We start from the raw sequence: 26651 nt of genomic DNA on the forward strand, positions 1-26651 counted from the left end.
GTTTGAGGTCCAATTAGTTTTCTGGAGTTATTTGTTATTGCTGTTTGGTTTCACAACTAGTTATGAGATGTGGTCAAGTGTTTTCCTGATTTGAAACTGGGTTTGGAGCTGTTTTTGAATTCCAATTTGCTGTCTGCTGGTGTTATTTGTTGTTGTTGTTGTTTGTCGTGCTGTACTGCTGCTGACTTCCTCTTTATTCTTCTGTTCACTCCAATTCAGGTACACAACTAAGCTCAATTTGATGTAACCTTGAGATGTAAACATGAAACGGAAGTGCTCTGGCCCTTAATTATTTGATGTTATATCTGTAGCTCAGTAGATATAGATGATAAGTAGTTGTATAGTCCAATTTGATCCATAACTCAATGAAATGTAAACTGTGAAGTTTGTACCTAATTAGGACTCTTTAAACTGTTAATTCGTGTTCATTAGTTGTAGACTTAGTATAGTTTAGTACTGACTTCAGTTAACATTGAGTTAAAAATCGGATATCAGTATTGTTTTGACATACAATTAATTCAGAAGTCAACATGTGGTGCTTATTCCTATTTCAGGTTAAACGCGCTTTCAAAACAGCCCAACATGCTAGTTATTGATGTCCTCTCCTTTGTTCGTTAAGCTCACTATTTCGACGTAGGAACAAGTAATTGCATGTTAATGGTTAATATCAATAGTCTACTTGAATTTGAATCAGTTAACTTATTCATGAATGTTAGCAGAATCAAATAACCGAGTCGTGTAGTTCAAAACTCGATCCAGCATATGGATTGGGTTCTTTGGACCTAAAGTTGAAATGGCATTTGGTCTACTAATTTTCAATTGATAGACTATAGGATTTTCTAATATTAACTAATTGGGGCCCCCTTTTACTTATTTCTTTAGAGACAAATAAATAGAAGAATAATAGTTATTTTAGGATTAGCCTTTAAATAATAAATGAGACGAGCCTCGCCAAATAGAACGCATAAGTTGCGGGACCCTCAGTAAATATTGCGTTAAAATACTTTAGATTTCGGGGCAGACCGTCTAATGAATTTCACGGCTTTTCCTCAAAATAATAACGCGCTAGTCATTTAGACGCGCTTTTAATAATTTACTTTCTTAAACTCGGGTGCACATTTATGTGACCCAAATCCAAATCTCAACGGAGTCGAAATGTGTCAATAATTATGGGTGCACTGATGTGACGTGGTTCGGGATGTGTTTTAACGACGTTGCAATTCTCGTTAAAAATAATAATAATAAAAGCGGTAAAAAGTTAAAATTTGCACATAGGTTCAGCATGTATTAAAATCAGATAAATAAGTCGAATATGATATTTGAGCGACCGTGCTAGAACCACGGAACTCGGGAATGCCTAACACCTTCTCCCGGGTTAACAGAATTCCTTATCCGGATTTCTGGTTCGCGGACTGTAATACAGAGTCAATCTTTTCCTCGATTCGGGATTCAATCGGTGACTTGGGACACCATAAATCTTCCCAGTGGTGACTCCGAATTAACTAACAAATCCCATTTCGATTGTCCTTTAATTGGAAAAACTCCCCTACGCCCCTGCGGGCGCAGGTAAAAGGGAGGTGTGACAGGTGCTGCTGATATTTTACTGTTGTCAACTCTTTGTTTTTATTTGCAATCCAGGTATTCTTCAAACTATGCACAACAAGTAAATGTGACATGTGTTGCGAGTTGAAACCTGATTGAATACAAAGTTGAATTTGAGTTCTATTCATTATGTTTCTTCTATTTTTCTAGTATTTTGTAGTAAATCTAATACTAGACATGTATTTTGGCTTTCTCGTGACCTTCATATGTTGTAAAATGAATCAATTTAAGAGTTTAGGTGTGATTTTGGATTCAAGTGTTTGATATGTGAACATCATGGGTTCTGATACTTGTGTTATTGAGAAAATAGCCTAGTTGAGATTAAATTTCACAGTGTATTTGTGAGTTAGCTTGAAATTGAATTGTTGAAAGTCTATCGAGCTCGATCTTGAGTGTTGTTCCTCAACCTTAGCTTTGTAAGGTTTAGGCTTTTTGGGCCTGGACTTAAGGCTGTTTACAAAGTGGGGAGTTCCCTTACCATGTGCGGTTTGGGCCTTCTTCTCGAATCCAATAGCTCACACGATCGTTGTTGCTGGGCTTGGCTCTGTTATGGGTTCGGCCTAAGGCCTTATGGCTTTCAGTAGTGCTAATTGGACTTTATATTTAAAACCATGGTTGTTTAATGTCAATCTCGCCAGGTTTTGTTGATGTGGTGTGTTAAAAGGTTTAATTGGGGTCTTGATTTTCTTATCATTGTTCTTAAGATTAGTGTGGGATTGAAGTTAAACTGAACGTTGTATGGTTTTGTGTTTGTATGTCATTAATACCCTTGAATTCAAACAATTTTTTTAAAAAATATAATCTAATATAGTGATGCCCATAGCCCTTTTAGCCTGTTATTGCATACTGATGAATGTAGATGAGCTTGGATGGAATTTTGAGGTTCGAATATTGACTGCTTGACTGCAGAAAGACTCGATATCGAGTGTCTGATTCTTCCGCATTGACTTAAGTCAAATTTGGTCCCCCTTTGGGCCCAATAGTTACTTTGAGTGTTGTGGCCCATCGTCCCTATAACATGCATGGCCCAAGGGGTTAAGAACCAGTGTGATTTCTGTGAATGTGCAAACAATAACTCCAAATTGTGTTTTCTTATTTGAAATAATTCTTTTACTAAGTTGAGGTGTGATATACAATCACCTAGTCTATGTCCATCACATCGATATCTTAACTAGTGTAGAAAATGCCTTGAACTCTCATAGTTTGCTTTAGGCCCGTTAATTAAATAATTGTCATAGCTACGGGTATGGTTCTAGTGACGTGGCTGTGACGTTTAATTTCTAAAATCCGGGGGTACATTTATGTGACCTGGTTTCAATTTAATCTTGTTAATAAATAAACACGTTATGGATCGAGGGTACGATTCCCGTGACATGATTCACAATATGTAATCATATAATTAGCTGTATAATAATTATATTATTAAAAGCAATTTTAAAAGGATTAGAAATGCACATAGGTTTCAAAGATGTTCTAAAATCAAATAAATAGGCAAATATTAACAATTGAGCGACCGTGCTAAAATCACGGAACTCGAGAATGCCTAACACCTTCTCCCGGGTTAACATAATTCCTTACCTAGATTTTTGTGTTCGCGGACTGTAAAATAGAGTCAACCTTACTCGATTCAGGATTTTAAACTTGTGACTTGGGACACCATAAATTATCTCAAGTGATGACTCTAAATTTAAAATAAATCATCACGTTTCGATTGTTACTTAAATTGGAAGAAACTCCCTTATACCTTTTCGGGGGTGGAAAAAGAATGTGTCACATTAGGGACCTTGGGCTATCATACCATAAAATTGATGCTTGTATAAATGATTGCATGTTATATTGGAAGGACGATAACTTACTTGATTCATGTAAAGTCAGTGGTGCATCCAGATGGAAAACAGATAAACATATCGGGGAAGAAAAGAATAAGAATGGTAATAAAAATAGCATCAAAGACTTTACGCTATTTTCCATTGAAGCCTAGGCTTCAAAGGTTGTTTATGTCTACAAAGATATCTTCTCTAATGACATGGCATCATAATGAAAGAGTTTATGATGGAACAATGAGGCACCCAGCTGATTCAATGGAATGGAAATCATTTGATGAACTTCATCCCTCATTTTCGTCCAAGCCTCGTAATGTTCGACTTGGGCTTGCTAGTGATGGATTCTAGCCATTTAGGAATTCAAAAACCTCATATAGTATATGGCATGTGGTACTTATTCCTTATAATTTACCACCTTGGTTATGTATGAAACAGGAAAATTTCATTATGTCTATGCTTATTCCTGGTCCTGATAGTCCAAGTAATGCAATTGACATATATCTTCAACCTTTGGTAGAGGAATTAAAGGAGTTATGGGAAATTGGCATTGAAACCTTTGATGCATCAACCAAACAAAATTTTAAGTTACATGATTCTTTGTTGTGGACCATCAATGACTTTCCAGCATATGGAAATTTATCTAGATGGAGTACAAAAGGTAAATTGGCATGTCCATGTTGCAACATTGACACTTCCTCAATCAGATTGAAGAATAGTAAGAAACAATATTTTATGGGTCATAGGCGTTACCTTCCTCTTAATCAAAAATGGAGGAATGATAAGGAATCATTTGATGGAACAAAAGAGAAAAGGCTCCCACCTAAAGTGCGTTCAGGTATTGAGATACTTAGTCAAGTGCAAGATCTTAAAGCGTTACAATTGACAAAGGATCCAAAGAAGAGGATCAAGATATCACATGATGTTCGAAAAGATAACTGGAATAAGAGGAGTATCTTTTTTGTGCTTCCATACTGGAAATCTCTCTTGTTGCGACATAATTTGGATGTTATGCATATAGAAAAATATATATGTGATAATATTTTGGGTAGGATCATGAATGCCAAAGGAAGGACCAAGGATACCATTAAAACTTGACTAGATTTACAGAAAATGAACATTAGGCCGGAATTGCACCCTATTAAAAATGGAGAAAAATATAAAGTTCCAACTACATGTTACACATTATCTCCCCAAGAAAAGCACAACATATGCCTTTTCTTAAAGAATTTAAAGGTTCCAGATGGATTTTCATCTAATATTTTTCAATGTGTTAACTTGAATGAGCATAAGATTTCTGGATTAAAGAGTCATGATTGTCATGTTCTTCTACAATATTTACTCCCTCTTGCACTACGTGGTATGTTATCGAAAGCCATGTGTGAACCCCTTATTGAGTTGTCTTTATTTTTTAATGTGCTGGGAGCAATGGTATTAAGGACTGAGGACTTGGATCAGATTGAAGCTCAAATTCCTATAACTCTTTGCAAGTTAGAAAAGGTCTTTCCTCCTTCATTTTTTGATGTCATGGTGCACTTGCCTACTCACTTAGCTAATGAAGCTAAGCTTGCTGGACCTGTTCAGTATCAGTGGATGTATCCTATAAAATGATGGTTATATTTTTTGAAATCACTCATTGGTAATAGGGCTTGTCCAGAAAGTTCCATTGTAGAAGGTTACCTTGCAAATGAATGTATGACCTTATGTTCAAGGTATCTACATACAATCGACACAAAGTTTAATCGGCCAGAACGAAATTATGATGGTGTCTTAAGAAATTCTAAAGGAGGTTTATCTCTATTTTGTAAATCTGGAAAAACTTTAGGAGCTCCAAAATAGCTTGATCTTGAAGCAGATGTATTGGAGCAAGCACATATATACATACTGAAGAATTGTGATGAAGTTCTTGTTTAACCAAAAAGTGGAATTTCAGTCAAATCTTTAATTTAGAAGAACACGGGTTACTGATAATCAAAACTGAAAAAGGAAAGTGAACTTTCCTAACAATAAGTTAGACAGAAGAAAACAAAGTAAACCAGTATATTCAGATGATCTTTCGTATCCTTACAAATGATCCATTCTATCCTTTTTATAGCTATGTTAAAGATATATGTTTTGCCTTTATTATAATTAGGCCACTATAGACAATTAAAGGCATTAAATGCTATGTTACATAATTATTGTAATTTAATACAGATTCTATAACGTTTTTAGTATTTACTGCTTATTAAATACTGTATCTCTACTCTCTTATGCTGTTAGATTCATTCTCCTTGATTTTTGAGTATAAATAGGTATGAGCGTTGAGTCTTTTGAATAACTGCTCGTGCCTCTATTTGTACCTTCTGCTCGTATCTATTGCAACTTGTGCCTTTTTTCCAATCGTCACTCTTTGACCAGACTTTGTATCATGACATGTCATCTTCCAATCACTTCAATATATAAACTTGATTTTCTCAATACAGATAGTCCCCCCACTTACCATTTAATCATCAATTGAATATTTGGGAAGTGTATTTTATTAAAGCGGGAATGTTGCCGCTATTAATGCAACGGTAAAATCGACGTTTTAATTGTCACTTCCATTTAATGCTTATCATACGTGATACCCTTTTATTGGCTCTGCAACTTTGCAACACTTTTTAGGGGTTTTTTACGGCTTCACTAATCAGGAAGCGACAGTTCTCATTATGACCTTTCCATCATTGTACCTCTTCCTTTGACGGTTACTTCATAGTATAAACATAGTTTTTGTCTTTATCCTTATCACATAAAGTTCTTTGAGCATTCAATTCTTGAATTTTTATTTTCTTCTTCCTCGTACTCTTATGTCTTCACAACACTCTAACCCTAGAATAGTCCTCATAGTTGATAACTTCCCTCTTGCCCCTAGCAGGAGTAGAAGAGGAGGTAGACTTCGTAATTTAGGGTCTTCTTTTGTACGTGGTTCTTCTCTTCCTTCATCTAGTTCCAGTCCTTCCTTTTGAAATAGAGGTTCTTTCTCACGAATATCTTCTTCCAGGGGTAAGGAACCTGTTCGTGAACCTACAGTAGAAGAAATAGTTCATGTGGAACTATCTTTCTACAATGATAGGGAGTCCCTTAGGAATCAAGTATCCTCTTTAGATCGTGCTGATATCTATCCAACTCAGATCATAGAGGGTCCGATTTCTTTAGTTCGTAAAGACTGCCATTGGAGTCATGACTTCCCTATCATAATTCCCAACGTGAATCAAAGAATCCCCTATTATTTAATTGGATTTTCCTTTGTTTATACATACCCTTTCACATTAGGATTCAAACATACTATTGATCCTCTTATTCTCGAATTCTATCATTTTTTCAATGTTTGCTTAAGTCAAATTGGCCTTATAGTGTAGAGGGATGTTGCTCGCAAAATTCACCTTTACTCTCCTAGACGTTTCCGCCAAGAAGTGTTTACTGTAGTAGCTAGGAGCAAAAGGGTTCTGGTTAGTCCAGAAGATGACAGAGACCGTGGCTGGTATGCCAGGTTTGTTGCTGCCCCTACCGTGGGTTTAATGGGTGATGAAAATGTCCCTTTCCCCGAAAAGTGTAATTTTTTACGTGAGTTTTCTTTTTAATAACTTTCTCATACCTTTTTCTTCAATTTTGATGATCTTTATTCTCATTTTCCTTTTTCTTTTTAGCAACCATGGGAATTGTTGAAGAAATTCCCAATTTCCGTAGTTGAGTAGGAAGGTTACTGAATACAACCCCAATGGAGGGTAGATCTTGGAAGCATCTTTCCCAACGATTTGGTTGGAAAGTGAAAACTCATGGTAAGAGTTTTTTTTATTTAACTTTTTATTCTCTTTCCCAGAACTTATTTTAATCCTTCTTTTTATCAGGATTTGTTGATCGAGGGATTAGTGCCGAGGTGGTCTTGGCTTCCCGCATTTCTTTGGAAAGAGCCCAAGAGATAATCTTGGGTTCTGCATCGAAAAGGAAAGCTGCAAGTGACCAAGATTCTGAAGAAGAGGAAGATGGGAGTTCCTTAGTAAAAAGGCCACGAGCTCGTAGGCGAATCATTTCTAATGATGAAGCATCACCCCTCGTTCTATTCCTCTTACCGAGTTTATTGAAGCCCCAGTGATGATTCCTGATGATGAAGTCCCCGTTGCTGCTCATGATTCAGTTGAGCAACTTTTTAACCATGGGTTTTATGGTGAAAATTTAGGTCCAATTTCTGATGAAGGACCTCTTGCTTCTTTTTCTACTCCCATTCCTGTGATTCCTCCTTTGCCAGTTGTGGTTGTTACCATCCCTCCCCAGGCTATTATGACTGCTTTTACAGTTCCTCTCTCGACTACTCCTCCTTCAACTGTTCCCTACACAGAGGTTGGTTCTTCAAGTAGGAATGATGCTATGAGGCGAGTTACCATTGAAGTCCCCACTGAGGGTAACCTTTTAAGGAAATCAGGTCAAGCTGACATGTAGCTAAAGCCTTTGATTGGTCCAGTTAAGAGAGATAAGCTTGATAGCCATAGTTTTGTGACCCTGATGAATGATATAGTGCATGCTTCTTTAAAGGTATTCCTTTTTCAAGCTTTTCTTTGTCATTTTTCTATCTTCAGGATTCTTATTTTTTTCCCTCTCTTTTTTCTAGGTCAATCTAATTGGCACGGAGATGATGAAAAAGGTTACCCTCTAGAGTAATTAGTGCGTGACTACCAAGTGGAGGCGGATAGTTGGAAGGAACGATGTGAAAGTCTTCAGATCGACATGGAAACTTTAGAAAAAAGTAAAAGTACCTTAGAGCAGCAGGTATGGGCTTTTACTTCATAGTTGGCAGTTAAAAAGGCTTCTTCAAATCAAGCAAGTAAGGAAAAGACTCGTTTGGAAACCTCTTTTTCCGAGCAATTGTCCAAGGCAAGTGAAGAAATTAGAGAGTTGAGAGCTCTCTTGAGTGAAAAAGAAGCATATGGTGGTGAACTCGTGCAGAATTTGACTCAAACTCAAGAAGACTTCCGTGTATCTTCTGATAAGGTTTGCTCTTTAGAGAGTTCCCATGCTTCTCTTCAAAGTTCTTATGAATCTGCCTTGGCTGAAAATGAAAAGTTAAGAAATGAAATTGCTGACTGGGAAAGAGATTACGAGATCCTTGAAGATAAAACTGCCATTGAAGTGAGTTGGGCGTTTTTAAATTCTCGCCATGATACACTCATTGAAGTTAGCCAGGAGAATTTTAACTTGGAATCTGAGTTAGCCAAGATCAAAGAGACTATTGAGAAGACTCAGAACCAAGATTTTTCTTCTCCCGTGGCTGAAGTTTCTGAAAATGTTGAAGATAATAAGGATATCCCCACTCCTTCAAGTCAAGTTGATCCGGCTGTTGCTGATGACCCTGCTTCAGTCTCTTCATCTTCTCAGTGAAAATTTTATGTTGTTTGAATTCCTTTTTTTTCCTTCTTTTTGGTAGTATGTGATTGTGACCCTTGATCTTTTTAAGGGTTTCTTGAGAACGTTAAGTCCCCAGTCCTTTTATGGGGCACTTTGTATAAACAACTTTTGGTTTATGACTAAGTTCATACTTAGTCTAAACTCTTTAATATTAAGAAGTTCCTGCTGCTATTTGAACTTCTGCTTCGTTTATTCTTGCCTTTATTTTTAAGGACTTACTGAATAACTTGCATTTTTATTCTTCAAAAATGCTTCTGTTAACTTCATGAGTACTTGAATTAATCATGAATTTTATATAAGATGGCCCTTTTATATTTGACATTTAATGAAGAAGACGTCTCAACTTCATAATGATGTTAATATACGATAAAAGAAATAGGAATACACATGTTTTTTGGAATAACATTGACAAGTTTTTATTTGAACTTTGTCAAGGTTTAAATAACACTTTACATGTATATGAATTACTTCTATAACATTCTCGCAATTGTTTTCCTTATAACAAATTTCAAAAAAAAAATGAATACAAGGTTTCTACTTATAACCCATTTCAATAGATTGCCTTTACCCTAACTATGATAAGGTTTTTCTTTGGCTTTAGCTTGTGACTTTGCTCTCACTCAATGAGTAAACTTCTCATGCTTGACCTTTGATTATTTCCAATTCTTTTCCTTCCTTAAACACATATATTATATAGTCCCCCAAGTGTTTGAGCGTTGAAATATGAAGTCTCGAGCACTTGATTGTTTCTCTCATTTGATCCTTTTCCTGAAAAGGAAAAACACACAGGAATCGAAGGTGCGATTATAGATGAAGACTGCTTAACCCGACTGAATTTCTATCAGAATAGTTGTAACCTAGACCGGGAATTTTAATTTATTCCACGTGCCTTGCAAGTCATGATTCGTCATTTAGTACGGGCTAGCTTTTTGGCCTATCATCTAAAATTGTTAGTAAAATTTTAACAATTCAAAAATAAAATTTTAAAATTTTGATACCTGACCGTGGTTATTCCTTAGAAATAGTATCTCTTTAGTTGAATGGCATTCCAGTGCGAAGGTAGTATCTTGCCATCTATCATTTCCAGCTCGTATGCTCCTTTTCCTGCAATACCATGAATCCTGTAGGGTGTTTCCCCAGGTTGGACTCAATTTCCCCGCATTGGCTGCCTTTGTAGATTGAAAAACCTTTTTGAACACGAAATCCCCAATCTTGAAGAATCTTAGGCGTGCTTTTCGATTGTAGTATCGTTCTATGACCTGCTTTTGTACTGCCATTCTTATTAATGAAGCTTCCCTTTTTCCTTCAAGTAGATCAAGATTCATGCGCATTTCTTCGCCATTAGACTCTCCTGACACTTGTGTAAACCTTGTGCTTGGCTCTCCTATCTCAACTGTAATTAAAGCTTCAGCTCCATAAACCAATGAAAATGGTGTTTCTCCCGTGCTTGTTTTTATTGTTGTGCGGTATGCCCATAAAACACCAGCTAACAATTCTGCCCAATTACTTTTGGACTTCTCCAAACGCTTCTTTAAATTGTTGATAATGACTTTGTTTGTTGACTGAGCTTGTCCATTACCCACCAGATGATAAGGTGTGGATGTAATCCTTTTGATCTGCCAACTTTGCAAAAACTCTGTAATTTGTGCGCCTATAAATTGAGGGACATTATCACACACGATTTATTTTGTCACACCGAATCGACATATGATATTTCGCCAAATGAAATCTCTAACTTCTTTTTCTCGCACCTGTTTGAATGCTCCTGCTTCCACCCCTGTAGTAAAATAGTCAGTAAGTACAAGCAAGCATTTTACCTGTCGTTTTGCTTGTGGTAGTGGGCCCACAATATCCATCCCTCATTTCAAAAATGGCCATGGTGCAATGACCAGATGTAACAACTCCGCAGGTCTATGCATGTTATTACCATATCTTTGGCACTTATCACATTTATCCACAAAATTTTCCGCTTCTTCTTCCATTTAGGCCAGTAATAACCTGCCCTAATCATGGTTCTTACCAGTGATCTTCCTCCGCCGTGATTTCCACAATGCCCCACGTGTATTTCTCTCATTACATATTCCGTCTGTGAAGGCCCGAGGCACTTTGCTAAGGGACCATCGAACATTTTTCGATAAAGATTGCCTTGCTTTAAACAATATCGAGCACCTTTTTTGAAGCGCATGAGCTTTTTTCTTGTCTTCAGGGACGGTTCCATACTGAAAAAAAGCAAAAATATTGTTCCTCCAATCCTAGGTTAAGTTATTAAAATTACCTCATTTTTGTCTGGATCGAGCACTGAATGAAACAAATGAATTACGGAAACATTTTCATTGATTGTCCCGTCTGCTGTAGATGCGAGATTGGCTAGGGAATCCGCCTCAACATTTTCATCTCTTGATATTTGCATAACTTTCCAGGTTTGGAATTGCCTGACCAGATCCCGTACCTTCTCTAAGTACTGCTGCATCCGTGCTTTCCTGGCCGTATAAGTCCCCAACATTTGATTAACTACGAGCGGTGAATCGCTTTTGTTAGTTATAGAATGACATTTAATGGTTTGTCGAATGGTTTCACCCTTAGGTGGTACCAAAACAATTCCCAAACTTGCACCCTTCACATTAGAGGAACCATCAGTAAATAAGGTCCAAATTCCCGTATTAGAGCCGTTGAACACTTGTAATTCCTTTTCTGCTTCCAATTGTATTCCTTGGCTAAAATCAGCCACAAAATCTGCTAACACTTGAGATTTTATTATGGTTCTAAGCTGGTATACGATGTCATATTCACTTAATATTATAGCCTATTTGGCTAACCTACCTAACAACTCATGTTTATGTAATATATTGCGTAATGGATAAGCAGTTACTACAGCGATATGATGACATTGAAAATAAGGCCTTAATTTTCTAGATGCCATGATTAATGCAAGTACTAGCTTTTCTAACTGAGGATACCACGTCTCCATATCTAATAAAGATTTGCTGACATAATAGATCGGAGATTGTTTACCTTGGTCTTCACGGACTAAAACAGCACTTACTGCTACTTCTGAGACAGCAAGGTAGATGTGCAATCTTTCCCCGGTCTTTGGTTTTGCGAGTAATGGCGGATTTGACAGGTATGTCTTCAAATTTTTGAGTGCCTGCTGACTTTCCTTAGACCATTCGAATTGATCTTGCTTTTTAAGAGCTGAAAAGAACTTAAAGCATTTTTCTAATGATTTAGAAATGAATCTCCCCAAGGCTGCAATTCTTCCTGTCAACCTCTGCACTTTTTTTTTACTTGTAAGCATGTCAGGAATTTCTTCAATGGCCTTAATCTATGTGGGATTCACTTCAATACCACAGTTAGAAACAAGAAAACCTAAAAACTTACCTGATGCACCACCAAATGCACATTTCTTCGGATTTAATTTCATATTGAATTTTCGCAAGATCTGAAACGTATCAGACAAGTGTGATATATGATCCCCTGAATGTTGAGTTTTAATGAGCATGTCATCTATGTAAACCTCCATTGTTTTTTCCAAATGTTCTTGGAACATTTTGGTCACTAGTTTGGATATGTTGCACCAGTATTTTTGAGACCAAAAGGCATTAGCTTATAACAGTAAGTCCCCCTATCTGTTATAAATGAATTTTTTCTTCATCTATTGGATACATTTTGATCTGATTGTATCCTAAATACGCATCTAAAAAGCGTAACAATTTATGTCATGCATTAGCATCACTTAGTTGATCTATATGTGGTAATGGAAAAGAATCTTTAGGACAAGCTTTGTTAAGGTCTATGTAATCTACACAAAGTCGCTACTTACCATTCTTTTTCGGTACCACAACAGTATTGGCTAACCGATTAGGATACTTTACCTCACGGATAGACCCAATATTTAGTAATTTTTGAACCTTATCTTGAATCACCTGATTTTCGAAAGTTCCTTTCTTTCTCTTCTTTTGTTTGACAGGGGGATACGATGGGTCTTCATTTAATTTGTGAGTCATTACCTCCGGTGGTATTCCTGTCATATCAGAGTGGGACCAAGCAAAACAATCCACGTTAGTTTTTAAAAAATCAATCAACTTACCTTTCATGCCTTGGCTTAGATTGGCCCCTACGTAGACTTTCCTTTTAGTCCATTGTGTAAATAATATTACAGCTTCTAGTTCTTCAATTGTTGTTTTGATATTTTCATTTTCCTCTGGTTCTTGAATGGCATCTGGCCTTGAGTCCACGTCTGTTCGTCCTTATTCAGTTGAGGTATTCAGTTGAGGTTTGTGTTGTGGTACCCTCAATTGGATTCTGTAATTGCTACTTTTCTTTGTTTCCCGTACTTGAATCTGCTATAGAGTTGATGCTTCTGGAAGTATGTTGATCCCCACAGATTTGACATATTCCCCATGGTGATGGAAATTTAATAACTTGCTGCAAGGTTGACGGAACGACATCCATCTCGTGGATCCATGGTCTCCCAAGGATCATATTATAAGCCATCTCCATATCTCCCAAGGAGTTCATATGACAACTCCTTCTGTGAATGTTGTAAGTATTACCTTCCCTTTCGTCACTATGCTGGAATTGTCAAATCTAGACAGAGTATGCGCCTTTGCTATTAATTTATCTTCGGCTTGCATCTCACGTAGTACTCTTAGCAAAATAATGTTCACGGAACCACTTGGATCAATCAAAACTCGTTTAACATTAGTATCATGTACAAGTAATGATATTACTAGTGCATCATTATATGGGGATAATATGCCATCTGCGTCTGCATCATCAAATGTAATGCTTTATTCCTCTAAGACATGTCGTACACGCTTCCCGTTGGTAATTGTGACTTTGGAAACATTATTGGCTATTGTGTACGTCACACCATTGATGCCTTCACCTCCACTTATCACATTAACGGTCCTTTTGGGAGAAGGTTGTTTTGGGGGCTTCTGCCTATTCTTAATATATTCTTGCTTACCTCTCTCACTGAATAATTCAGTGAGATATCCTTACTTTAATAGATGATAAACTTCACCTTGCAGCAACCTACAATCTGCCATTTTATGCCCGTGATCGTTGTGAAATTCGCACCAGTGATCAGGGTTGCGCCTGTTTGGGTTCAATCTCATTTATTTTGGCCATCGTACCTTATCACCCATGCTTTTTAAAACAGCTACGAGCTCGGAAGTGCTTACATTAAAATTATAACCGCCAATCCTTGCTTTCAGAATTCTATCATCATCCCATGACTCTCGCGAGTTTCGATCTTTCCCAAATCTTGATAATGAGCCCGAATCTCTATTCCTCGACTTATGATCGTACTTTGGATTGTCCTGTTTTGACCTTGAATCTTTTCCTACTGGACCCATATATGGTTTGTACCTTTTTTACCGGGCCTTTTTCGATTTCACCCGTCTCGAACTCACCTTTTCTTCTTTTTGAGATCGTGAGATAATATCCTCTTCTATCCTTAGCTTCGCGTTGTACCTGTTATAAACGTCATTCCACATTGTTGCTGGGAATTCACGAAGACTTTCCTTGAGTCTCCTCGTGGCTTCAGAGCTTTTTTCATTCAAATTACTAGTGAAGGTTGTAGTTGCCCAATTGTCAGGTACGTGTGGAAAGGTCATTCTTTCACGCTGGAACCTATCCACGAACTCTCTAAGCAATTCTGAGTCCCCTTGCATGATTTTGAAAATATTTTCCATTCGTTTTTCGACTTTTTGAGCTCCCGAGTGTGCTTTGATAAATAAGTCTGCAAGCTCAGCAAAAGAATTTATGGAATTTTCAAGTAAAAGTAAATACCGTGTTAATGCTCCCTTAGTAAGTGTTTCACCGAATTTCTTGGCCAATACCGATTCAATTTCTTGTTTGGTCAAGTCGTTGCCTTTTACGCCTGTTGTGAATGCAGTCACGTGGTCTCGTGGATCAGTTGTTCCATCATATTTTGGAATATCGGGCATTTTGAATTTCTTTGGAATTGGGAGGGGAGCAGCACTTGGCTTCCAAGGTTATTGTGAATATTTATCCATATCTATCCCTTTGATTATGGGAGGTACTCCAGGTATTTGCTCTATGCGGTCACTTTGCTCCTTGAGCTATTTCTGCAATGTTAGTACTAAATTTTATAAATCAGAATTGACTAAGTTACCTGGTTCTCCTTCTCGTGACTCGCTGGGGATTCCACCACTACCTGAATTAGCAAGCCCAGAATGAGGGTTCTCCAAATCGTTATTATTTGGAGTGGGTGTTGGTGGTGCAAGGGGTAATTGGCTAATAAAGGCCTCAAGAGCTTTATTAACATGTTGAGCGATTAGCTTTTGCAAAGCTTCATTGATAGCTTCATCATTTTCGAATTGAGAATTTGCATTTGCATGAGATCCATCAGGAGTGCCTTCTCGAGATTGTCGAGGGGAGCTTTGTGGAGAAGGGATTGGGATGTGATCATCCTGTGGATTCTCCTGGAGTTGTTGGTTTCCTTGGTTTCCTTGGGTGTTGTCATTGATGTTCGACATAGTTGATCCAACAAAAAAGGTTAGGCTAAGAAAGAGTAGATTATTAGATTTCCGGCAACAGAACCAATTTGTTTAACCATAAAGTGAAATTTTAGTCAAAGCTTTAATTTAGAAGAACACGTGATACTGATAATAAAAACTGGATAAAGGAAAGTGATTTTTCTAACAATAAGTTAGACAGAAGAAAACAAAGTAAACCAATATATTCAAATGATCTTTCGTGTCCTTACAAATAATCCATTCTCTCTTTTTTATAGCTATCTTAAAGATATACGTTTTGCCTTTGTTATAATTAGGCCACTATAGACAATTAAATGCATTAAATATTACGTTACATAATCATTGTAATTTAATATAGATTCTATAACATTTTAAGTATTTACTGCTTATTAAATACTGTATCTATACTCTCTTATGCTGTCAGATTCATTCCTTGATTTTTGAGTATAAATAGGCACGAGCATTGAGTCTTTTGAATAACTGCTCATGCCTCTATTTGTACCTTCTGCTCGTATCTATTGCAACTCGTGCCTCTTTGCCAATCATCACTCTTTGACCAGCCTTCGTGTCATGACACATCATCTTCCAATCACTTCAATATGTAAACTCGATTTTCCCAATACAGTTCTACCATTTCTAGAGTATGAAATTTTTTACTTCATATCATATTTTGTTTTCCTTGTTTCCCGTAGGATTTTTTCTCTTTTATGTTTGACATTTATGGTTCAACTAAAATTTGTAGAAAGTTCGCACAAATTCATGTAGATTCTACTCAACACTTGTCTGACACAGAATGAAACAGACAATTTATCGAATGGTTTAACGATAGAGTGTGTAATATATACATATCAAATTTAAAAATAAAATATTATATTACTTATTCTATAGTAATCAACTTTATCTTGTTGATAGGTTGCACAATTGTATAAAGGAGATAATAGTCGGCTCATGGAAGATCTCCTTGCACTTTCACGTGGTCCTACCCAATATGTATTACATTATAATGGCTACATTGTTAATGGATATAGATTTCATGTAGAAGATTATGATAAATATTTAAGGACTCAAAATTTTGGTGTGGTTGTTGTCGGTGAGACTGGTGAACATAGTAAGCATATTGATTACTATGGATTTTTAACTGATGTTGTTGAACTGCAATTCACCGGAAGAAGAGTGATTTTATTTCAATGTAATTGGTTTTATGTGTATGATTAAAAAGAGGAATTAAAACAGATGAATATGGCATTGTAAGTGTTAATTGGGGTCAATTTTTGAAAACAAATAAGCCTTTTGTAATAGCGGACCAGGCATATCAAGTATTTTATGCCAATGATAACTCCAATAAGGGTTGGCGTACAGCAAGAAAGACGCAACCTCGTGATTCCTATGAGATTTTACAACAAATAGATGGTGATGTTGATTTAGAAAGTCCTATAAAAAATAAACGAAAAAGAACAACTGAGGTGAAGTATCTCTTTATGCCATTAACATATTTATATTATTATGCATTCTGATTACATGATCTTTTTATTAGTACATTATTGTCATAATGTCTTAATTTTTTTTTTAGGTTTGATATGAAACCATCAAAGAATGAAAATGAGGTGGCATCCACTGTGAACGCTACTGCCAAATAGGCATTTGTTGCACCAGGTGCTATAGGGAAGGGACGAGGGAGAGGGCTTAAATCTATATGCTCTTTAGGGGTATCTGCACCAAATATTCCATTTTCTCCATCTACTGATCAAGTTATGCAATACAACCAAAGTGTTGAAACTAGTATGGTTTCTCAAATTTATTGTGTTATTAATTCAGTGCTAAACTTTTACTAATATGATTTCCTTATACCATGTCCAGTTGCGAAGAGACGAGGACGAGGGCTTAGATATATGTGTTCTTTGGGGGTACCTGGAATGGGACCAACGAATAAAAATTCATTGGTTCTTGAGAAAGGACATATGCAAACTAATAATCAATCTTTTTCATCTACTGCTGATGTTATGAAATACATCCAAAACAATTCAGTGAGTAAGATTTATTAAAGCTATTATTTTTAGAATCAAATTTTTAATTATTTAGATTTGATTTTTTGTACTAATATGATTTCCTGCACCAGGTGCTCTAGAGAAAGGACGAGGGCAAGAGCTTAGATCTATGCGCTCCTTTGAAGAGTATGAAAATGAGGAGCGATCCTTCCATCAAAATACTCATTATACTAGTCAAACTATTTCAAGACCTTCTAACAGTAGAAGATCAGATTTTACAATGAATTTTGCTAAAGGACTGCGAACAACGAACAAAAACCTTTTGATTCATGAGAAAGAGCATAAGCAAAGTGATATTCCAATTTCTCCATCCGATGAGCAAGTTATGCGGTCCACCCAAAAAGTTGAAACATGTATAGTTTCTCAACTATATTTTTTTTAGAACTAAATTTAATTTAATGTGAAACTTTTAGTAATATGATTTCTTACACCAGGTACTCTAGGGAAAGAACGAGGGCGAGAGCTTAGATCCATGTGCTCCATTGATAAGTCTAAAAATGTGGAATGATTCTTCCATCAGAATGGTCATTATGCTAGTCAAAGTATGTCAAGACCTTCTAAGAGTAACATGTTTGCTGCTCAAGGATTGCAAACAACGAACAAAAACCTTTTGGTTCATGAGAAAGAGCATATGCAAAGTGATATTCCAATTTCTCCTTCTGACGATGAAGTTATGCAATCCACCCAAAAAGTTGAAACAAGTATTTGCTGTTTTTTATTGGGAAATTTGGTATAGTTATGGTTATTACATGTTTCTTGCTAATTTATTGCTTATTACATGTTTCCTGGTCCTAAGTTGGACGGAAGGGGCTATTAATTTCTCACCCCAACCAAATCTCCAAGTAGTTTTTTTCCTTATACCCACTGTAGTTATTTCTTTTTCGAATCATCACCACTGATTTTTCCCATAGTACCATATTACTTGAAATATGCAGTGTATGTGAGCTAGAAATAGATCCAAGTAGTTCTTCACTCTGGTTCTATGTTTTATCCATGACTACTTGACTTTGTTAAGTTTCTGTTGGTTACCATGATTCGAATGGGTTTTTCTACTGAGTCCTTGGCCTACTCGTGTCACTTCTGTATGATTGTGTCCATCTAGCTGGCCTTCCATGTCTGCTACACCTGTTCATTCTTCTTTATTTATATGTTGAAGTACAGAATCATGACTCCCGCTTGATTGATCCTAATGTCTTTAATTTATGGTTCGATTGCAAGATTTTATTATAAAACCCTAAAATTTTACTCGCCTATTTAAGTTGATTGATTCCATTTCCTTATGTGTTGTGGTGCTTCATTCTTGCTGAATCCTTTCCTTAATTAGTGTATTCTGTACTTAGACTCAATCATATGCTCTATACTTTTACTACCCCTTATATGGTAAAAACTAGTTTTTCCCAACTAATTTTCTTTCCTTGGTTATCTCTGCCGGTATCTATTTAAGCTGTAATTCCTTGATTAAAGTGGAGTACTTGTATTAATTGGATTCTAATTGTGATTACTTCCATAATTGTGCTAAACCTTTACTTGTTACCTTATTTTCTACCTATTTTCAAAGCTATAAATACCCTAAGTCTTTTATTAACAAGACACGAGAATTCGCTTTCAAAATCCCCTCTCTTACTTAAAAACCTTTATGTTATTCTACTACTATTAGTCAGCTGCAAGCCAAGGCTAATCATATGTAAACCTTGGTTCTTTCATTTTTCTTACCTCTATCTTCACTGGTATGTCCTAGTTTAATTTAAAGTCTCAACAACAACATGTTTCTATTCCTACTTCAATTTCCTTTATTTCTTTCCTGCTTTTACTTGTGGTTTTCTTGTGATGTCTGTATCTAAGCATGCTGATATGATTCCCCTCCCTTAAATTCATGTATTCCCTTTGTGTGATTCAAGCATGCCTGGACAATTGTATTCTTTTACCTATTATGTACTTACCATTTTGTGAATCCCAAATCCCCTATCCCTCATCTATGTGTTCATGATTGGTTTGTGATTATGCCAGTCTACAACTATCTCTAAGCATGTCCATACCAATCCTAATACTCCTGTTGGGGTATGGTGTCTGCAGTCCATGTATATGCATCCCCAAACCCCCTTAACCCCATGTGTGATTACTGAATTCATTCACTTACTATGTGTAGTCTTACCCTGAAGTGTTTGTACTCTGTTTTACTAATCCAACTTCTTTCAACCATCTCTGTTACTAATTGCTTTTGAAATGGACCCTTCAGTCTAGTTTTTTAACAATGCTCTTTCAAACATGTGTCCTGCACTTCCACTCTACTCCTATTTAATAAGTTTTGCCCCTTTTGTGTTAGCCTTTCTTGGGGACACTTGAGCTCCCTCTGAACATGGACACATAAAAGCTGACCTTTCCACACTGCACTTACTCTGTCTTGGCTATGAAATCTAGGTGTGAGCACTGCCCGGATCCCTTGACGTCCTTAGGGAACTCTAACACACCCAAATATGAGAAAGGCTATGAAACAATCTTGGCATTTGAGGTGTTGGAGTTAGATTTATTATATAACTTAGAGAGGAAGTCCTAATCAGGTGCTGAAAATCTGGGCTTATTTCCAGGCTCTCTATAGTGTAACTTTTTATTTTTCTTTTCTACTTATGTAATACATTTCAGCATTGGTCTGTAATAATCTGTTATAAACAAGTATTGGCGTTGGCTAGAGAAAAGGGGAGGGTAGTTACATATGTTATCAACATCAATGGGTAGAAAGCACGTCTTAGGATCACATTTCCCATATGTGCATTAGAATCCATGTGTAAGATCAACCCATTCAAAGCATGTCATGCATTACATACCATGTTCTTAGGTTTACTATTTCAGCATCTCATTTGGCATCACTTTACCACTTAGAAATCCTGCTTTAGGCTAAATAACAACATCAACATAAAACTGTTGCTCCTTCACGTCTTGAAGTCATGTTGTAATTCTTTGGGCATTTAGAAATCCTGCTTTAGGCTAAATCACAACATCAACATAAAACTGTTGCTCCTTCACGTCTTGAAGTCATGTTGTAATTCTTTGGGCATTTAGAAATCCTGCTTTAGGAGTTCTATAATCATTCTGCATTTTCATATGTGCACGTTAGATCCCTGCTTTATGATCTTGTCCACACTCGCTCAGTCACACCTAGTTAAACTACTGATGCATGAAAAAGGACATAAAACAGTCTCATGTTTGATTATCCTATTGAAGTGAATCTAGTCACAATCTCTACATGTCTTTGCAACATTTAGAATTGCATGCTTTAGGTAAAATAACTTTCAAACTGTTTTTTAATAATTCTAGTAACTACTGCAGATTATTTTACGCCCAGGCAAGCCTTATGTAATCAACTTTAAAACAAAAACCAGAACCATCTTTGTGATTAATATTTAATTATCAGCATGTTAAAATTAGTAGGCAACCTGATTAGGACTTCTTCTCTGAGTCATGTAATAAATTTGACTCTGCTGTCATCACTTAGATACCATGCTTAGGATCTGAATTTAGACCTTAATTGTGTATGAGTCATATTGTTTATGTGTACTGTGTAAGGAGGTATATCTAAGCCTTTCATTGGTGTTCCATGCTCCTCTTAATTGAAGTCCTACTTGCTTATTACATGTTGCCTTAGTATTTTACCTTTAAACTTGAGGGTCTGCCTAGAACCCTCCCCCCTTTTATAGGATAGGATTCCTAAATTTCTTCGGGACTGATAGGAATGGACGGGTAACAGCATGCAATAGGGGTCGAGACCAATCCTCGCTTTAATTACCTTCACAGGGCGAGAAAGGGTAGATATGGATATGTGACCGGTGCATTAATATCACGTATAGCCCCTCTTTGAGGAGTGTCATACCAGGTATTGCATTGATGTGATCCATATTATAAACAAACTTAGGATACCCCCTTACATTCCCAAATATGCTTAGATTGTAATCCTTTTCAAAATCTTGCTTTGTCATTAATTGCTTTTCAAACACCTGTGTATTTAAACATAAATCCCTTACTATTTGAGTCATACTTGCTTATTTGCTAATTGTACAAATTCACGAAAAGTGTTTGGCCGGGAAGCACACTAGTAGATCTTGAGGGGTGCTTAACACGTTCCCCTTAAGATAATTTCAAGACCTTACCCTATCTCTGGTTACCAAACATAGTTATAAATAAACCCTATAGGTGCCCTAACGTACCTTAAATCGTTAGGTGGTGACTCTTCAAAACGCAAACCCCCTTTCCAAAAGGAAAGAGTTGTCCCGACCAAAACGTCATAAACCCGATTTCGCAAGAAAAAGGGAGCGCGACATCGACCCAAAAGAGGCTTCTAAGCTGCTCGAAGAAATACATGCTGGGACCTACGACCCGCATAGGAATGGTTGTCTTGGCCAAAAAGCTACTTAGGGCCGCTTATTTCTGGATGACCATGGAGATAGATTGCATTCAGTATGTCCAATAATGCTATGAATGCCAAGTATGTGCCGACATGATAAAATTGCCGCCAAATGAGCTCTATGCAACAAGCTCACCTTGGCCATTCGTCGTTTGGCGAATGGACGTCATCGGTCAGATTTATCCCACTGCTTCAAATGGGCACAAGTTTATTTTAGAGGCCATTGACTACTTCACAAAATGGGTAGAGGTCGCATCCTACAAGGTAGTAACTAAGAAAGTTGTGGCAAATTTTGTCCGCGGTCGAATTTTTTGGCGGTTTGGAGTTCCAGAATCAATCATCACTGACAATGCCTCCAATCTCAACAGTGATCTGATGAAGACCATGTGTGAGACTTTCAAAATCAAGCACAATAACTCCACAACATATAGACCTCATTTGATGAATGGAGTCGTAAAAGCCGCCAACAAGAACATCAAGAAGATACTAAGGAAGATGGTAGGAAACAATAAATAATGGCACGAGAAGTTACCCTTTGCCCCGTTGGGATACCGCACTACAGTCCGCACATCAACTAGGGAAACTTATTACTTACAGGTTTATGGAACTGAAGTTGTCATCCCAGCGGAGGTAGAGATTCCTTCTTTAAGAATCATATAGGAAGCCGAACTCAACGATGCAGAATGGATAAGGAGCCACTATGATCATTTGTCCCTTATAGATGGGAAAAGAATGAACGCATTATTTCACGGTCAGCTTTATCAGAACAGAATGTCCAGAGCTTTCAACAAAAGGGTCAAACCAACACAGTTTACGCCAAGACAACTGGTGCCGAAGAAGATCTTCCCCCATCAAGATGAAGCCAAAAGGAAATTCTCTCCCAATAGGAAAGGTCCCTACATAGTTCACATGTTACTAATACAAGGAGCACTCATACTTGCATAAATGGAAAAGGAAGTTTGCTCGAAACCAATCAATTCAGACGCACTCAAGATATACTATGTTTATATTATTTACATTCCTTCATCTGATGAAATTGAACTATGCTTGACCTGATTCTTGTTTAAGAGGGGATACGTAGGTAGCCCTGTGGGTTCGGTCATATCATAATGAAATTTTCATTTCCCCTAGAACCCAAAACTGGGGATGAATTTTGAGGAGGACCCTCAAAATTCCGGAGCAAGTTCAGCCAACGCCAGCATATGCCAAATGGTCAGAAATTGGTTAAGAAACTGAGGAAGAATTTTGAGAAGGATTCTCAAAATTCCGAAGAAGGTTCAACAAGTTTCGTCACTCGCAAACGACTGAAGGATCATCTACCAAACTGGGGTAGAATTTTGAGGAGGACCCTCAAAATTCTAATACAAGGAAGCTGCAGTATCTCTGAAATGTGTTACAGTCACTAGTTCATCAAAATTTACTTGACATTTCACTATTTTTCTAAAATAACTCTATTTTTATCAACAATTGCATATTTTCAAAAAATCTATTTCCATAGCAGTCGGGTTACCCAGGAAAACTCAAACAAAGCCTCCAGAATAGAGAAGCAAAGCCAGCAGACGAAGGCACAAACCAACCTCCCCTTACAAAACATAAAAATTTTCTTGGAGTGCATGCACATCTGACATAACTGTAGCATTCAAAAATATATACACGCAGCAAAATCACTATCTATCGGCCCACCAGACACCGAATATATCTCCAGCTAAAAAATACTCTGCTCGTATTTGCTACTTGTTTGCTGCATAAGGCTAAGCATTACCTTCTCTTTCCATAAGACTAAGCTTCATCTCAAAACTTGCATGAGGCTAAGCCCTACCTCAATATTTGCATAGTTCTAAGCATCCCCTTCTCTTTGCATGAGACTAAGCCATGTCTCAAATCTTGCATGAGGCTAAGTACTGTCTCCATATTTGCATAAGGCTAAGCACTGTCTTCTCTTTGCATGAGACTAAGCTTTGTCCCAAAACTTGCATGAGGCTAAGCCATGCCTCCATATCTGCATAAGGCTAAGCTTTGCCTTCCATCTGCATAGGACTAAGCCTAGTCCCGAATCTTGCATGAGGCTAAGCCCTGCCTCCATATTCACATAAGGATAAGCTCTACCCTTCCATTTGCATGGGACTAAGCCACGTCTCACATCCTGTATGAGACTAAGCTCTGTCTCCATTTTGCATAAGGCTAAGCACTACCTTCTCATAGGACTAAGCATTGTCCCTCCTTGCATAAATGTTTATCTATTCCGGCACCATCTATTTGCTTCTCAATCGGGCTAATCTATACCCTTAACCTCACAAGACTAAGCCTTTTCTTGTTAATTTTAGCATCATATTTTTACATCTCATCGGCTGAAATACTTCCAACTTGTCCAAAGGCGTCATTGTCTAAAGGCATCATCCTCATAGCCAAAAGACACTATGCCATGGCTTGAGGATCTCTCAAATTTGCGTATCATTATTCAAAGGCGTCATGGTTCGGAGGCACCATTTTCATAGCCTAAGAACATCATCTCATGGACTGCGAATCTTCCATCTCACAAATCATGGCCCAGGACATCATAGTCTATGGACATCATCTGCACCGTCCAAAGGCAATCTTTCATGGTCCGAAGGGAATTAGCATCACGTTTAGGTTTTGGCAGTAATCTACGTACTTGCATGCATCGTATTTTGAATTTGCAGGTGGTCCCGGAGGTAACTGTTTTTCAAACAGGAGTAACCTTCGCTCTGGTTTCAGCTCATACCATTTCACTTCGCCATACATAACTGACTCTCATTAGTTACTGTATACAACAAAATTAGAGGGTCCAATTTCTCGTCATTAAGGCACTTTGGAAGATCACCTCGAAGGCTCGATGCCATGACCGAGTATCCTCCCTCGAGGGTCGTTGACACTTGACCTCATGGTAGCAATGATCACGGTAATGGTAGAAATGGGGAGTTTCCGAGGCACACGCCTAGGACTGACAAAGTCTGCTGGTCTACTCTAAATCCGAATCAGGGTGTCATCTAGCCGTCCCGTCTCCATATCTTTGTAATTAATGCATTTTGTTCTATGTTGGAATTCCCCTTACATATAAAGGGGATCCTTGTCATTTTGTAAGCTCATGTTGCTTCAGCTGCTCCACACGAAATATACAAGAACATTCTCTCTGCTTTCTAACATACTCTCTTGATATTATTGCTTTCATTTATTATCTTCATCATTGTTCATCATTTATTGCTTATCATTTGCAATAAAGAGCCTTCATTAATTTTATTATAGTTGTTAGTCATACTCCGATCACCCCCGATAGCTCACTGCCGAGCCGCAGAACCGACCTCGAGCCCCCGAATCAACAAGCTCGAGGCCCCCTAATTTTGTTTCTAAACCTCACACACATAGCATCAACCGCTTAACAACTAGCATAAAAATAGATCACGTAGTTTTAGAGTCTCACAATCAAATCTAATAGTTATTACAATTTTCTCTGTAAACGATTTGGTGCCCACCGTGGGGCTAAAAATAATAGTGATTATTTTCTTGCTAGTTTCATTACACAACACAATTTATCTTTCACACCTTTTCTTGTCCAAGATCTTCAGTTTCAGGTCGAAATGTCTAACGCAGTAAATAGAGTTGAAAACGACAATCTCGAGAACCATAAAGAGAATAGTGTGACTGCTCCAGGTGTTGGTGTACCACCACGAAACCATAAGAACATGCTAGGACCAATCCTAGCAGGCAAAAGTTCACGCGACGCCCAGTAGGTCGATATAAGCTCACACACCAACAAGAGCGTGCACCAAGGAGATCCACATAAAGTTTAGAAATTTCCAACCAGGGAAGAACGGGAGGTTAGCCTTCATGTTATTTTTGAAATGTTGCAGGCACAACAGCTAGCTATTGCTCAGCTGCAAAGTCACCTGAAAACTCGTAGCACAGTAGCAACGGGGGTAGTTCCCCTGGCCGAATAGGTACCGGAGAGATCAAGCAATAATGGGTTGATAGCTGATCTTGTCATCGTAAAGATGCTCGAGGACCTCACCAGAAGGATCGAATCGGGCGAGAAAATGATAGAAGCAAACGATAAGAAGGTCGAGACATACAACTCCAGGGTCGACCAAATTCCAGGAGTGCCCCCAATCTTTAAAGTTGTGGACTCAAAGAAGTTCGTGCAGAAGCCATTCCCACAAGAGGTGGCCCCGAAACCCATTCCAAAGAAGTTCAAAATGTTGGAACTTCCGAAATACAATGGTACCTCGGACCCTAATGAGCATGTTACCCTTTACACCTGTGCAATAAAGGGCAATGACCTGAAGGATGATGAGATCACGTCCGTCCTGCTGAAAATATTTGGAAAAACACTTTCTAAAGGGGAAATGATGTGGTATCACATCCTGGCTCCAAACTCGATAGATTCATTTTCCATATTGGTGGATTCTTAGATTAGGGAAAATGCTGGTGCCATCAAAGTAGCGACAAGGAAATCCGGCGTCTTCAAGATTAAGAAAGGGGATAATGAGATGCTGCGAGTGTATGTGTCCCGCTTTCAGATGGAATGAATGGAACTACCACCAGTCTCTGATGACTGGGCGGCATAGGCATTCACTCAAGGCCTGAACGAACAAAGTTGGGTGGCTTCGAAACAGCTAAAGCAGAACCTAGTCGAGTGCCCAGCCGTGACTTGGTCGGATGTTCATAACCAATACTAGTCTAAAATCACGGTCAAGGATGACCAGCTGAGGGCCCCCTCGGGCTCGGTATACCCAAGAAGGATTCTGGCAAAGGAGTAAAAACAAAACAAAGAAAGATATCAGCTATACAACGAGTACCGGAGAAACGCCCCAAGGCGCTACCGCATTTGTCAAGTTCGACAGGA

The 26651-nt window shown here is 37.7% G+C and overlaps 1 protein-coding gene across 1 annotated transcript; it reads right to left on the reverse strand.

Annotated features, from left to right (window-relative positions):
* Positions 1–9479: 9479 nt before the first annotated feature.
* LOC138877380 (uncharacterized) lies at positions 9480–12363 on the reverse strand. The gene is made up of 6 exons (XM_070156988.1): positions 12222–12363; positions 11856–12035; positions 11119–11576; positions 10864–11062; positions 9842–10494; positions 9480–9611 (listed from the first exon to the last, which is right to left on the reverse strand). Exons 1-6 carry the CDS (start codon positions 12361–12363, stop codon positions 9480–9482), a joined length of 1764 nt encoding a protein of 587 aa, XP_070013089.1.
* Between the last annotated feature and the right edge of the window lie 14288 nt (positions 12364–26651).

Source organism: Nicotiana sylvestris, chromosome 9 (genome assembly GCF_000393655.2).
Source record: "Nicotiana sylvestris chromosome 9, ASM39365v2, whole genome shotgun sequence".
Lineage (NCBI taxonomy): Eukaryota > Viridiplantae > Streptophyta > Magnoliopsida > Solanales > Solanaceae > Nicotiana > Nicotiana sylvestris.

Coding starts and splice junctions, on each gene's coding strand:
- LOC138877380 (XM_070156988.1), bottom strand. CDS start 12,363: ATGGAGGTTTACATAGATGACATGCTCATTAAAACTCAACATTCAGGG. Junction 12,036..12,221: donor TGCATTTGGTGGTGCATCAG/GTAAGTTTTTAG, acceptor AGTTCTTTTCAG/CTCTTAAAAAGCAAGATCAA. Junction 10,495..10,863: donor ACGGCGGAGGAAGATCACTG/GTAAGAACCATG, acceptor CTCAATTTATAG/GCGCACAAATTACAGAGTTT.